The sequence below is a fragment of the Hippopotamus amphibius genome, chromosome 7 (assembly GCF_030028045.1).
Source record: "Hippopotamus amphibius kiboko isolate mHipAmp2 chromosome 7, mHipAmp2.hap2, whole genome shotgun sequence".
Taxonomy (NCBI): domain Eukaryota; kingdom Metazoa; phylum Chordata; class Mammalia; order Artiodactyla; family Hippopotamidae; genus Hippopotamus; species Hippopotamus amphibius.
The window spans coordinates 24522987-24535642 of NC_080192.1; the positions used below are offsets into that span (position 1 = coordinate 24522987).

Here is a 12656-nt window from a genome sequence, read left to right on the forward strand (position 1 = left end):
ATGATGGATGATGCCTTAGAGGGCCAGGACAGGGAGAGCAGGAGGGAGTCGCGGTAGGGAGGGGATATGGGGGTATATGTATAAATATAGCTGATTCACTTTGGTGTACCTCAAAAACTGGTACAAGAGTGTAAAGCAATTATACTCCAAAAAAGAGCTTAAAAAAAAAAGAAATCTGCCATTTAGAATGATATTTGCTAAAAATTTTTGGTAAATGTCTTTATCATTATGCAATAACTTCCTTCCATTCCTAACCTACTTAGAAATTTTATTAGGAAAGGTTGTCTAAGTGTTATCAAATGCTTTTGTAGCATTTTTCATATAACCTGTTTTTCTCCTTTAATTTGCAGTTGTAAAAAATTCAAGTTTTGTTTTCGTTCAGACTTGATCTTTAATACTTGACAACAAGACTGCCCTTAAGACCAGAAAGTGCCAGATACCATCCAGGAGTAGAGAAGGAGGATCAGACAGAACAGATTGGAAGGACACTACATAATGCCTCTCTTTGTCCTGATTAATGTTTTGGACTCTGAATTCTACTTTTTCAGATATGAAAATTGCCACCCCTCCATCATTTTTGTTTGCATATTCCCAGTATCTTCGTCTATCCATTTATTTTTCAAATTGCTTGCCATTCTGTTCTAAAAGTGCTTCTTGAAATAATACACATTTGAATCTGACTTTCCAGCCCATCTGACAGTCTCTGTCTCCTGAGTTCACGCTTAGTGAAGTAATTAATGTACTTGATTTTACTCCTTCCATCTTAAATACAATCTTATTTTCTTTCTTCTTACTTTTGCAATTTGAATTAGCCATTTTTTGTCCCTGTTACTTTTTCCTGTTCCTTTTTCCTCCCTGTCATTCCTCTGTTTGCTTTTCCTTCTGTCAATTTAGAAGTACTACTGTGCTTTAAAGATCAGCTCATGCCTACATATTCCTGAGTCATCTCTAAATACATATATTCTAGCAAAAGAAAATAATAATGTTATACAATATGTATTTTTATACTGTATGTATTTTTTTATTTTATTTTATTTTATTTATTTATTTTTATTGTCTGTGTTGGGTCTTCATTGCTGCACACAGGCTTTCTCTAGTTGCGGCGAGTGGGGGCTACTCTTTGTTGTGGTGCACGGGGTCCTCATTGCCATGGCTTCTCTTGTTGCGGAGCATGGGCTCTAGCCGTGTGGGCTTCAGTAGTTGCAGCACATGGGCTCAACAGTTGTGGCTCTAAAGTGCAGGCTCAATAATTGTGGCACACAGGCTTAGTTGCTCCGTGGCATGTGGGATCTTCCTGGAGCAGGGATCAAACCCGTGTCCCCTGCATTGGCAGGCGGATTCTTAACCACTGCGCCACCTAGAAAGCCCACTATATGTATTTTTAACACACATACACCAAGCATCTACACTTGCTCACCCCTCCCTTGACCCCAAACAGGACAGAAGATTTAGTTCTAGGTTACTATTAAGTTTTTCTTTCAAGGATGACTCTTCTATTTCAAGACTCCCTACTTAGCATTTATATTACAAAGTCCCAGCCACATCATTATTATTGATTTAATTTTAATAATACATATATTGCAAGATTCATTGCTCCCATTATTCCTCTCCTTTCTGTCTTTCCCTATCTTGGGATTTCTGTTCTGAACCAATTGTCATTTGATAGAGTATTTCCTCAAGTGTTTTCCTCAGATAAGTACATGGACAGAACACTTTTTAAATGCCTGCACTTCTGAAAATGTTTATTTTGCCCTGACAAATGAATGATATCTTTTCCTGGTTATTAATTTTGGGGCTTTAGTCTTTTTCCCTCAGGATTCTACAAATGTTGCTCCAGGAATTTAACTGTTAGTGTTGCTGATAAAAAGTAAAGTTTGAAGCTAATTGATTCTCTTCCCTTTGCAAACAAATAATCTGTTCTTTGGGTCTCAAAACTTTAAGATTTGTCCTTGTCCTTGGACTTCAGGAAATTCACCAACATGTATCTACACATATATTCTTACATTAATCCTGCCTGGGATTCAAAAAGGTGCTTACTTCTCTTTTTATTTCTTCTTGACCTCCAGACTCCTTTTATTTCATATTATAACTTCTGGATCTGTCTTCTGAGTTTATCTCTAGGTAATTCTATTCTACATTGTCAGGTATTTCTTGAGCTTCCAGATGTGACTCAAGAAGTATCAAAATCATAATCTTCATCTGTTTAATTTTTTAATCAAAAATTAAACTTGTTATATATAAAAGTCTTCATGGGAGTCAGAGTTCTCATCGCAAGAAAAAATTTTTTTTATATTTCTTTAATTTTGTATCTATAAGAGATGATGCATGTTTACTAAATTTATTGTGGTAATCACTTCATGATGTTTGTAAATCAAGTCATTATGTTGTACACCTTAAACTTACACAGTGCTGTATGCCAGTTATATCTCAATAAAACTGGAAGTAAAAAATTAAATTTGTTCTCATTGCATTGCTTGAAAGGTTTCTTTTTCTTAAGTCATCGCTGATCCTTTTCAACATGGTGAGAGTAAATAACACAATTATTCTATTGTTTGGCCTGTTCTTTCCCCCTTGGGGTTCTGAGTTCCCTTAAGTGAGTTGTTATTTTTTCTTCCTGCTACTGGCTTATGCTCCCTCAGCATCTACACAGACCAGGTTGTTGAGGTCTCTCCGACGGTGGCAAACCAGTGAGTGATGGAAGGAATATGATTCTCTGCTCCTGAGGTCAGGCCATGGATTGCCAGCAAATCATGGCCTCTTTGCTAAGGTAGAGGGCGGAGGCCTCTCTGTTGCCAGACCTCCAAAGAAGCAAAGTTAGGTCCCAACTAAAGTGATGGATCGAATCAGCCCACCCACGCAGTATTCTTCCCAATCGCTGCCAAATCAGAAAAGTTCTGTGAGCACTACATAAAACAGGCAGGCAAATACGGCCCTTCTTTGAGGAGATTCGCTGAAGTCAGTCAACCAATGCCTTTGCAGAAACACAAAATGCTGGTCTCTGAGCCAAGCAATAAGGATATTAAATAAGCCTACCTCTCTGCCTCTGGTCTCTTGTTCCTTCCTGCTTCTAACATGAATGAGGTCCCATAAAATGTCCTCTTTTCGGCCCCTCTCCCTGACCTAAGATAGAGGCCCTTTCAGGCTTTACCAGCCAGCCTGCTCAGACTACTTTTGATCCAAAATGCTTCAGGGGTACTATTTTTTTAAGTATTCTAATTACTGTGGTTAAAATAGCTTAACGTGCTAAATCATTAGGGCTCCCAAGTTTTATGACACTAGACAAAGAATGAGATAAATACCTTTGTTATGTAGAAGATACAACAAGCTATCATGTGCTGTACACTTTCGAAGCTCGCAGTATGCTTCTTTGATTGGCTGATATTTGGTAGTCCTTGCAAAACCACCACGCACTTTATCAAGATCTGAAAAAAAGAAGCCCAATGTTTTTGTTGAAAAATATCATCCTTATTCATTAAAAAATGCTCTATTCAAATCACGCAAGTGTTAAGTCATCAACTTTTACTATTATTAATAATTATGGTTAAATTGCTTATCATGTATAAAAGATAAAACTGATAAATTCAGTTTTCAGATGAGTCCTTCATCTAAAGCAACTTGAAAACTAGTGGAGAGGATGAAATAAATATACAAATAAATAAAACAAAGCTCACTGTGACAAGTGCCATAAAAGATATAGGCAGAATGTTACATGTATACAAGAAACTGAAGATCACATTCAGGCTTAGGAGGACCTTGAAAAACCATACGGAGAAGGATGTACCATATTAAATATATAGTGATATGGGTCCTTGAAGTAATAGTTTCCTTTAAAATTAAAACCAAGCACTTGGACTGCCTAGGTGGCACAGTGGTTAAGAATCCACCTGCCAGTGCAGGGGACACGGGTTTGAGCCTTGCTCTGGGAAGATTCCACATGCCACAGAACAAATAAGCCCGTGTACCACAACTATTGAGCCTGTGCTCTAGAGCCCGTGAGCCACAACTATTGAGCCCATCTGCCGCAACTACTGAAGCCCACACACCTAGAGCCTGTGCTCTGCAACAAGAGAAGCCACTACAGTGAGGAGCCCGTGCACCACAATGAAGAGTAGCCCCTGCTCGCAGCAACTAGAGAAAGCCCATGTGCAGCAACAAAGACCCAACGCAGCCAATAAATTAAATAAATACATACCAAGCACTCATATTCCAGGAAATCAATTAATACTGGCACTTACTTCCTCAATTACTCTCCATATTATGCGATCCTGAATTTGATCCAGAGCTAGACAATTAAGTTTAAATTCCAATACTGCTGCACAGTTCTGAGCAGTATTACTATCAGAAAAGCAGAGCTGAGATTGCATCAATCTCCTCATCATTCAGATTATCCCAAAGGACAAATTCATACATGGAGGTTGCTCCTTTGTGGGCACATTAACTGCTTCAACCCACCATTCCAACAACATTATTACTGTTGTTACAGAACACATGATTTTTTTTTTAATGAGGCTTTAATCCCTCCCCTCCACCATCACCTTCTCCCACCCTACTGTTCCATATCCCCAAATCATGTTAACAACCTAGTAGTTCTGTAGTTTTCTCTGGGTTCATGTAATCATGTGTATATATGTGTATGTGTATATAGGTATGTACGGAAGTTAACATTATTTTACAAAATGAAACTTAGACACACTTTTCTGAACTATGCATTTCCCCTTCAAGCATGCCTTCTGAAAAATCCCTCCAAGTCTACAGGTATAGCTCTAATTCACCATTTCTAATGGTTATATACTATCATTTAGTGTGAACCAATCATAATTTATTCAGGCATTTCCAGAATCTTCCTGCTGCTCAGTTTTAAGGTTGATGTTTTACAGTCTGGCGGTACTGGCCATCCTCCCGTTACTGCATGTCCTCTCTGCCTCCAGCTTTTTTGCCACCACCAAGAATGCCACAATAAGCACAGGGAATTCCCTGGTGATCCAGTGGTTAGGACTCGGCACTTTCACTGCTGTGGTCTTGGTTCCATCCCTGGTCAGGGAACTAAGATCCCGCAAGCAGTGCAGCTCGGAAACAACAGGAAAAAAAAACAAAAAACAAAACACGCTTATACAAGCTCAGTTGCCAAAATGAGTGGCAAGTGAGGTGCCAGCCAGCTTTGAGATGATACCCAGAGAGGGTGAGGCACTGTCCTCCAGGGCACAGTACACACTCTACATCAATGACCATTATGTGGTGCTGTGTGCTCAGTAGGTAGAACGCACAGAACCAATGGGTGGAACTAGGGATGATTTTAGTCTATAGGATAAGTTGCTAATAAAGGGATTTCTATGTTGGGTAAATGTACTTTTTAATTTACTAAAATCTTATCCTATGGGATAAATTACTAGCAGAGGAATTGCTAGGTCCAGTATATTTGTTTTTACTTTTACTTAAATTATATTTAGTTTAATTAAAATTAAGACTGCTTTACCAAATTCCCAAGCCTACAACAATTCACAGTTCTCCCATCAATGAATGGAAATGCCTTTGCCCCACATCCTCACCAGCAATAGGAGTTACAGGTCTTTTCAATTCTGCTAGTGATATTATATCGCTGATTTAATGTGCATTCCTATGGATAGTCAGAATTTGAGCTTCTTTTCATATGTTTTTTGGCCACTTGGATTTGCTCTCCTATCAACTGCCTATTATTATCCTGTGCTCATTTTTTATTGTTATTGTCAAGTTGTAAGCCTTTTTGTTATATACGCGTTTACCCTCATCAGTGTTAGATACTTCCCCCCCAAATCTATAAATTGTCTACTAAATTTCTTACAGCCCCTTTAGTCACACAGAGGTTGCCATAAATATAGTCAAATACGTCTTATCTTTCATGTTATTTCTAAGAGTTCTATCTTGGTTAGAAAGAGTTCCCCAACCCTGGGTTGCACATGTAATCTCTTGGGATTTTTTTTCCCTAAAAGTTTTTGCTTTCTTTTACATCTAAGTCTTTAATATATCTGGACTTTCTATGGATGGTACAAAATAGGAGTCAAATTCTACTTTCAGAGGAATATCCAGATGTTTCACCACCATTTACTAAAAATATCCATTATCTTCCTACTGAAATATAATACCAGTTCCATCATATATTACATTCTTATCCACAGTGATGCCCATTTCTGGAATCTCTCCTTTGTTCCATTCATCTTTTCCTGCTCTAAACACTAAAATTTAATTAGCAACTCCTTTCCTAAGGCTTTTCCTCATAGCTACAACCCACTTTCTGAGTTAAAGGTATCCTGAAGCAGCGGGTTCCTGGAGGATGACAGGGGACGTCCCTGAACTCAACCAATTAAGCACCAATTGCAGGCGCTGTTCCCAGGGCAGTATCCTTGCTGGAGCACATTAAAAGGGGTGCCTCGGTATGGCTAATGCTGTCTTTTCTATCCTATTGGATAGAAGTAATCTCCTATGGGGAAGAAGGATCAGAAGACGTTCCCATTCACACTGGGCAGACAAGAACATACACTCAGAGTCTCGCCCCAGGGCAATAACTCTTCCCACCCTTTGACTTAATATTTTATCAAAGAACCTGAACTTTCTGGACACATTTCGAAACAAAATATTGGACCACTACACCAATAAATCATGTTAACTGAACCTAATAAACGAGACATGGCAAATATGTTGAAGACATGAGATGCACACTGTCGAGAGGGTAGAAATAAACCCTAAGAAGAGTCAGGGGCCGGACACATTAATGAAATGTCTGGGACATGCTGAGACACCCCCTCCAAAGTGGGCCTGACATCTGGCATCTCTCACCGCGAAGAAGAAAGGACAGTGCCAGGGAAATGCACTTGGGTTCTGGAGGAAGCATACTGCACACGTGGGAGCCCTGTTCCAATCCACCCACAAGTGACACGGAACTGCCAACTAGGAGTCTAAACTCTGGATTCTGGAGGCAGATCTCCTCAACAGCTGAACTAGTGGGTTGGCCATAAAAAGTTCTTTTGGTTCTAAGTAAAAATAAGACACGTGTTCCATCTTCACCAAGAACTTTATCGAACAACGTATTCATTCACCAAACAAACTTTTTGGCCAACCCAATACTTACTAGGTGGGGGGCATGTGAGAGAAGGGGGCGTGTCTATGCGCCAGTTTAGCCCCTCCAAGGGCAATATTTGTTAAGTTACTGAAACTTTCTGCTTAGTTTCCTCAGTACTGAATTAAAAATTTTATACTTTGCGTGAGTTCACTCACATCTTCTCGGTTCTCAAAATCTGAGTCCATGATGATGGTGGTGAGGATGACTTTGTGTAAGGTCAAATCTCGCTGCTCTCACTGCTTCTTGTGGTAGGCAGAATTCTAGGATGGTCCCCAAGATTCCACCCCTGATGTACAAGCCTTGCCTAATCCCTTCTCCTTGTGTGCAGGGAGGACCTATGATGGGATGCTCACTCTCATCACTACAATTCATTATATAAGACTCCTCGTGCATCTTAGAGCAGTCTCCCCTGCCGGCCTTGAAGAAGCAAACTGCCACGTGGTGCAGAGGCTGTGTGGCAGGGCACCCAGCCTTGCAGAACTAAGGACCTCTTACCACATGGCCACACGTAAATGAATTCTCTCAACACCTAATGAGTTTGGAAGAGAACCTAGAGCCTCAGATGAGACCACAGCTCTGGTCAAAACCTTGATTTTAGCCTGATGAGACCCTGAGCAGAAGATCCAGACAACCTGTAACCAGCCTCCTGACCTACAGAAACTATGAGATAGTAAATGGGTGTTGTTTTGAGCCATTGAGTTTATGGTGATTTGCTAGGAAGCACAGACAACTAATATAATTCCTTCAGCCGGGTCTCATCTACCCTTTCTCCAAAAATTCCAACTCCATCAAAGAGACAAGTCTTTTTATCTTGGGTCATCCACCAATTCTTTTCCCTAGATGATGGCTTTAACAATATGCCTGGAATAAATATTGCTGTTTCTAACAATACAAGAACATAAAAATTGAAATGACTTAAAAAACCTAGAAAAGTATATTGCCAATATTCAAATAGGGACAGCAACAGGGCTGAATGTTTCCAGGGAAACACATTTTAAGTCCTTATTTCTGTTCGCCCAGACATATAATTTAAATTATTAAAATGTTTTTCAGTTAACTCACGAAATTTCACAATACTGGTTCTTGACCTATCTGTACTTTCTAAGAGACACATTGCTTTTTCTTTTCTAAAATGCACTGTTGAGTTGCCTTTGTAAAAATACTCTTATCTGTGAGGGACAGGGGGTGTGGAGATACCCTTACCTGTACAACAGGTACCAAAACGATATTGTGATAGATGATAGGAGCAAGGAGGCCATAACATTGAGTCACAGCTTGAAGGGCATAACTGGAATCATTTAGGTAGTTGCTCAGTTCCAATGCCACTAATACTCTCTCACATTCCATGAGTCTAGCAATCTGTAAAGGAACAGGGATCGTTACCCAAGCTGAACATCAGGTACTTAACTCATGTGTCTCTAATGAGAAGAAATGGTAAGAAAGGTTATTGTTAAGCCACAAGGATCACATGAAGGTTGATATAAAGAAAACCTACATGCAGGAACAACTCGACCTTCCCAGTAATGCTACATATGGATGACACGATCTTAGAATTAAACTTTAGAATTTTCTATGAATTACAATACAAATGCCACTGGTGACAGAAAAGGAACCAATCTTTTCTAATTGGTAAGATAAGATCTTGGCTATATTTTAGAAAAAAATCTAGCTTGTTCAAAAACATAAATCATAACAAATACTAATTAAAATATAATATTGCTGTAATATTGCCCCTACTTGATTAACAGTCTTATTTCCCTCCTACATTTCTGAGAAAATAATATCTGTCTATGCATATTTTTAAAAATTAGAGAAGTCACATGAAAACAATAATGTAGTATTCTTAGGATTACAATGGGTTTCACTTTATACATTATCCATTTTTGAATATTTGAATTTATACTACTTTTATAAGGTGAGTACATTTTCTGTAGACAAAACTAATCTTCTATTATACTTCTACTACTTTAAAAAAAATGGTAAATTTTCAATGGACGAAACTCATCTTCTATTATACTCCTGCTACTTAGAGTAAAATGTAAAGTTAGGCTTTTTGTGATTAAATGCCACTTAGAAAGAGTAAGAATCCTATCTTACTCCTTCTTTCTCTTTCCTGGGGAAAGATTTCATTATTTGTCTATATATACATATAAGACTATGAACAAAGAAAACAGTATGAGTGGCAACCAGATACTTCCATACAACCAATTATTATTAGAATGGGAGTTAGCATTCTGGAATTCACTGAAGTACTTAAAGATTGTCCTTATTTTCAGACTAGATGATGAAAAAGAAACTAAGTGCAGTGTAGTAGGAACTGGCTGATGGCTGTAAATGCTTGGGCTCTACAGGACTGTGAACTTGTCTTAGGCAAAGGGTCATGTTTTTTTTACTCTCATATCCCCAGAAACTGGCACAGTCTCATGGAACAATTTATAGGTTAATTAATTAATGAATAAGTGGATGGGTAGGAAAAAGCAAGTGTAAAGGGAAAAAAAAAAAATATATATATATATATATATGGCAAAATTCTCCATATCTCTAAGGTTAGTAAAGAAGGAAAGAGAGAAAAAGAAGAGTGAACCTCAATCTAGACTGAAAAAAATAATGTTGCATTGTTACTAAAAGTAAGAGCATTGTAAGGATTGCAGATGTACACAGAGCAATGTTTATCAGCACCTTGAGAACCTATCAACAGGAGATAAGTTAAATTCCAGGAATGCAATATTATAATTTTAAAGAATGTGGCAGATGGAGATGTACCAGCATGAAAATATATCCAAGATATATTAGAAAAAAGTGTTTACAAGGCAAGTTGCAGAACAGCAAATAGATCATGATTTCATTTTTGTAAATAATATTTGTCTATGCATACTTTTAAAAATTAGAGAAGTCACATGAAAACAATAATGTAGTATTCTTAGGATTACAATTGGTTTCACTTTATACATTATACATTTTTGAATATTTGAATTTATACTACTTTTATACAGGAAAAAAACAGAAATTGAAAAGAAGGGGAAAAAGCCATGAACTTGGGCCTGTGAAACCTACATACAATATCAAATAAACCAGCACAATCACACAAAGGCCTCTCAGTCCATTCACAAGCCAGGATATGCAATCCCCAAATAGCACCAACTTGAAACATCAAGAAACAAATAAAGGGAAATCGGCACATTTGCCATCACTTTAATTCACTTACTTGTTGAGAGGGGAAAATCTCATTGCCTTTAATATTATCACAGAAAAGATTTTCTTCCTTAATTTTAATGTCACTTGTTGCAAAAATATTTCTAAGAAAAAGATATAAGAGAATCGAAGAACTCTCTGCCAAAATATCGAAATGCAATCTGCAAAAAGAAGTAAATGATGTTACAGGTATAAGTGATTTAGCATGTGAACTTGACTTTTTAGATTCATTTGTTCTTAATACCAACACAGTGATCCCAAGACAGCAGCAAAAGTTTGTGGAAATTCCTGAGCCTGTGCTCTGGAGCCCATGAGCCACAACTAATGATGAGCACACGCTCTGCAACCACTGAAGCCTGCACACCTAGGGCCCGTGCTCCGCAACACGAGAAGCCACTGCAATGAGAAGCCCGCACACCACAGTGAAGAGTAGCCCCCACTCTCCACAGCTACAGAAAGCCCGCACACAGCAACAAAGACCCAACACAGCCAACAAACAAAAATAAATAAATTTATTTTTTTTAAATGTGGAACAGTTACTCTAATACAGCTGTTTAAATTGAAATTAAAGACTATTTTTAAGTTCACAACTAAGAAAATTAAGCTGTTGACATATGTCACAGATACATAAAAATAACTATTGGTAAAGTTTTCTGGCTCTAATGTATAAAATTCTCTTCTATCAATATAATGAAATCACCATAGATATTCAGAAGTTTGGAAAATAGGCCCAATATTTCAATCAATAAACTTTCTGAAAGTGAGGGTTATTTATAGCAAAATCAGCCATGGTTAAAGAGAGGTAGAGACAGAGAGATTTGGGGTGAGGGTGGGATGATGGAAGGACAGAGTTACTTCTAATTATCTTTTCTAAATTACAGTCAATGGTGCCAACCACTGGCAAAACTGAAATCTGTAGTCTCCCCTTTTTGTTTCCATAGTCCCTTCCTTGCCCTTAAGCCTTCCTTGATGACAAACCTCTCTCCTAAGCTTCAAGTCCCTCCACTCTCCACACCCTCTGTCTCTATAAAACAGGAAAGGATCTGACATCAGTAATTCACACTTGAAGATGATCTATTTCACCACCATGTTAAACTCTGAAATTGTCTTTGCCAGGAGAATTTTAGTTCTCCCATTTCTGAAACTCACGTTGAACTTTCTCTGTCCTCAGGATGACCATCAGTACCTTGACCCACACAGTGAGTCCAGGCTATCACCTTCCCCGGGCTCCATCTCCTCCCCTACCCAGCTTGGGCTCTGGTCAGTCATTTCTACAGGGACCTCTCTAGCACTTTAGATTCTGCACCCCCCCCCTTATTTTATCCAATATCAACTTTACTGACCTTGCACAGATGTCACTGTTCGATTTTTCTGTCCCTGCCACGATGGTCAATCAATTATTCACTTATTCATTCTCCACATTCCTTTTTTTCCCCCACACTCAAACTAGCATTTGCTCAACACCTACCATGACACTCTTCTAGGCCCTGGGATATAAAGATGAATCAAACATGGCCTTCAGCCACAAGGAACGGGACTCTCCTACAATTCACGTTACATAATATCAGCTGAGTCATTAGTGATTCTCAGCAACACTCCCATTTATCCCTGATGTCTCTTTGTTCATATTCCCCACAGCAAATGATCTGAACCTCCTGTTCTCCACCCCATGTGCTCTGATATCCTCCTAGCTCTACCATCCAGGCTCTCCGTCTCCGCTGGCTCCCTTCTCTCCATCCTCCAAAATTCTTTCCTTAAGCCCGCCTTCCCCCTCAAGCCTCTGCCCACTTTCCTCTTATCTTTACCACCAAACTTCACATGAGTAGTCTTTGCTTGTTGCTATTCTCCACTTTCACTTATTCCTTAGTCAACTGCAAAATGCTTCTGTCCCATCGCAGCACAAAAATGGCTTTCTTCAACTTACCAATGTCTTCTTAATTGCCGACTCTAAAAGCCTTTTCTCAGTTTTCATTCTACCCAACATCTCTGCAGCATCTTCTTGAGCAACTGCTCTGCCTGACCTTACACTAGCATATGATACTGCTGGCCAGTCCCTCCGTGGTGATATTCTCACTTCCCTTGGCAATGCACTTTCCTGGACTTTCACTTTCAGAACTGATCAGTTTCCTTCCTTGGTTCCAACTCCTGCTTCTGCCTCTTAAGCAAATGCCCAGGGTTCAAGTCCAGACTTCTACCTTTTCTGCTAAACAACCATTCCCCCGGAGATATCACTCATCGTGGAAATTTCAATGATGATCTCAATGGACGATTTATATTTCTGTGTCTCTAGTCTTGACCTCTCACCTGAGCATCAGCACTAAATACCTACTGGACATCTCATATCTACTAAGGCGTCTTGCTGGCAAACTAA

At 38.9% G+C, this 12656-nt stretch overlaps 1 protein-coding gene across 2 annotated transcripts in view; it reads right to left on the reverse strand.

Moving 5' to 3' along the window:
- CFAP54 (cilia and flagella associated protein 54) overlaps positions 1 to 12656 on the reverse strand; it is a 277803-nt gene that overhangs the window by 190134 nt on the left and 75013 nt on the right. For both annotated transcript variants that reach the window (XM_057741715.1, XM_057741714.1), the window contains exons 24-26: positions 10299 to 10446; positions 8297 to 8452; positions 3300 to 3422 (exon numbers count right to left, since the gene is read on the reverse strand). In XM_057741715.1, the coding sequence (XP_057597698.1) occupies positions 3300 to 3422; positions 8297 to 8452; positions 10299 to 10446 (427 nt within the window). The remainder of the gene's footprint in view (positions 1 to 3299; positions 3423 to 8296; positions 8453 to 10298; positions 10447 to 12656) is intronic.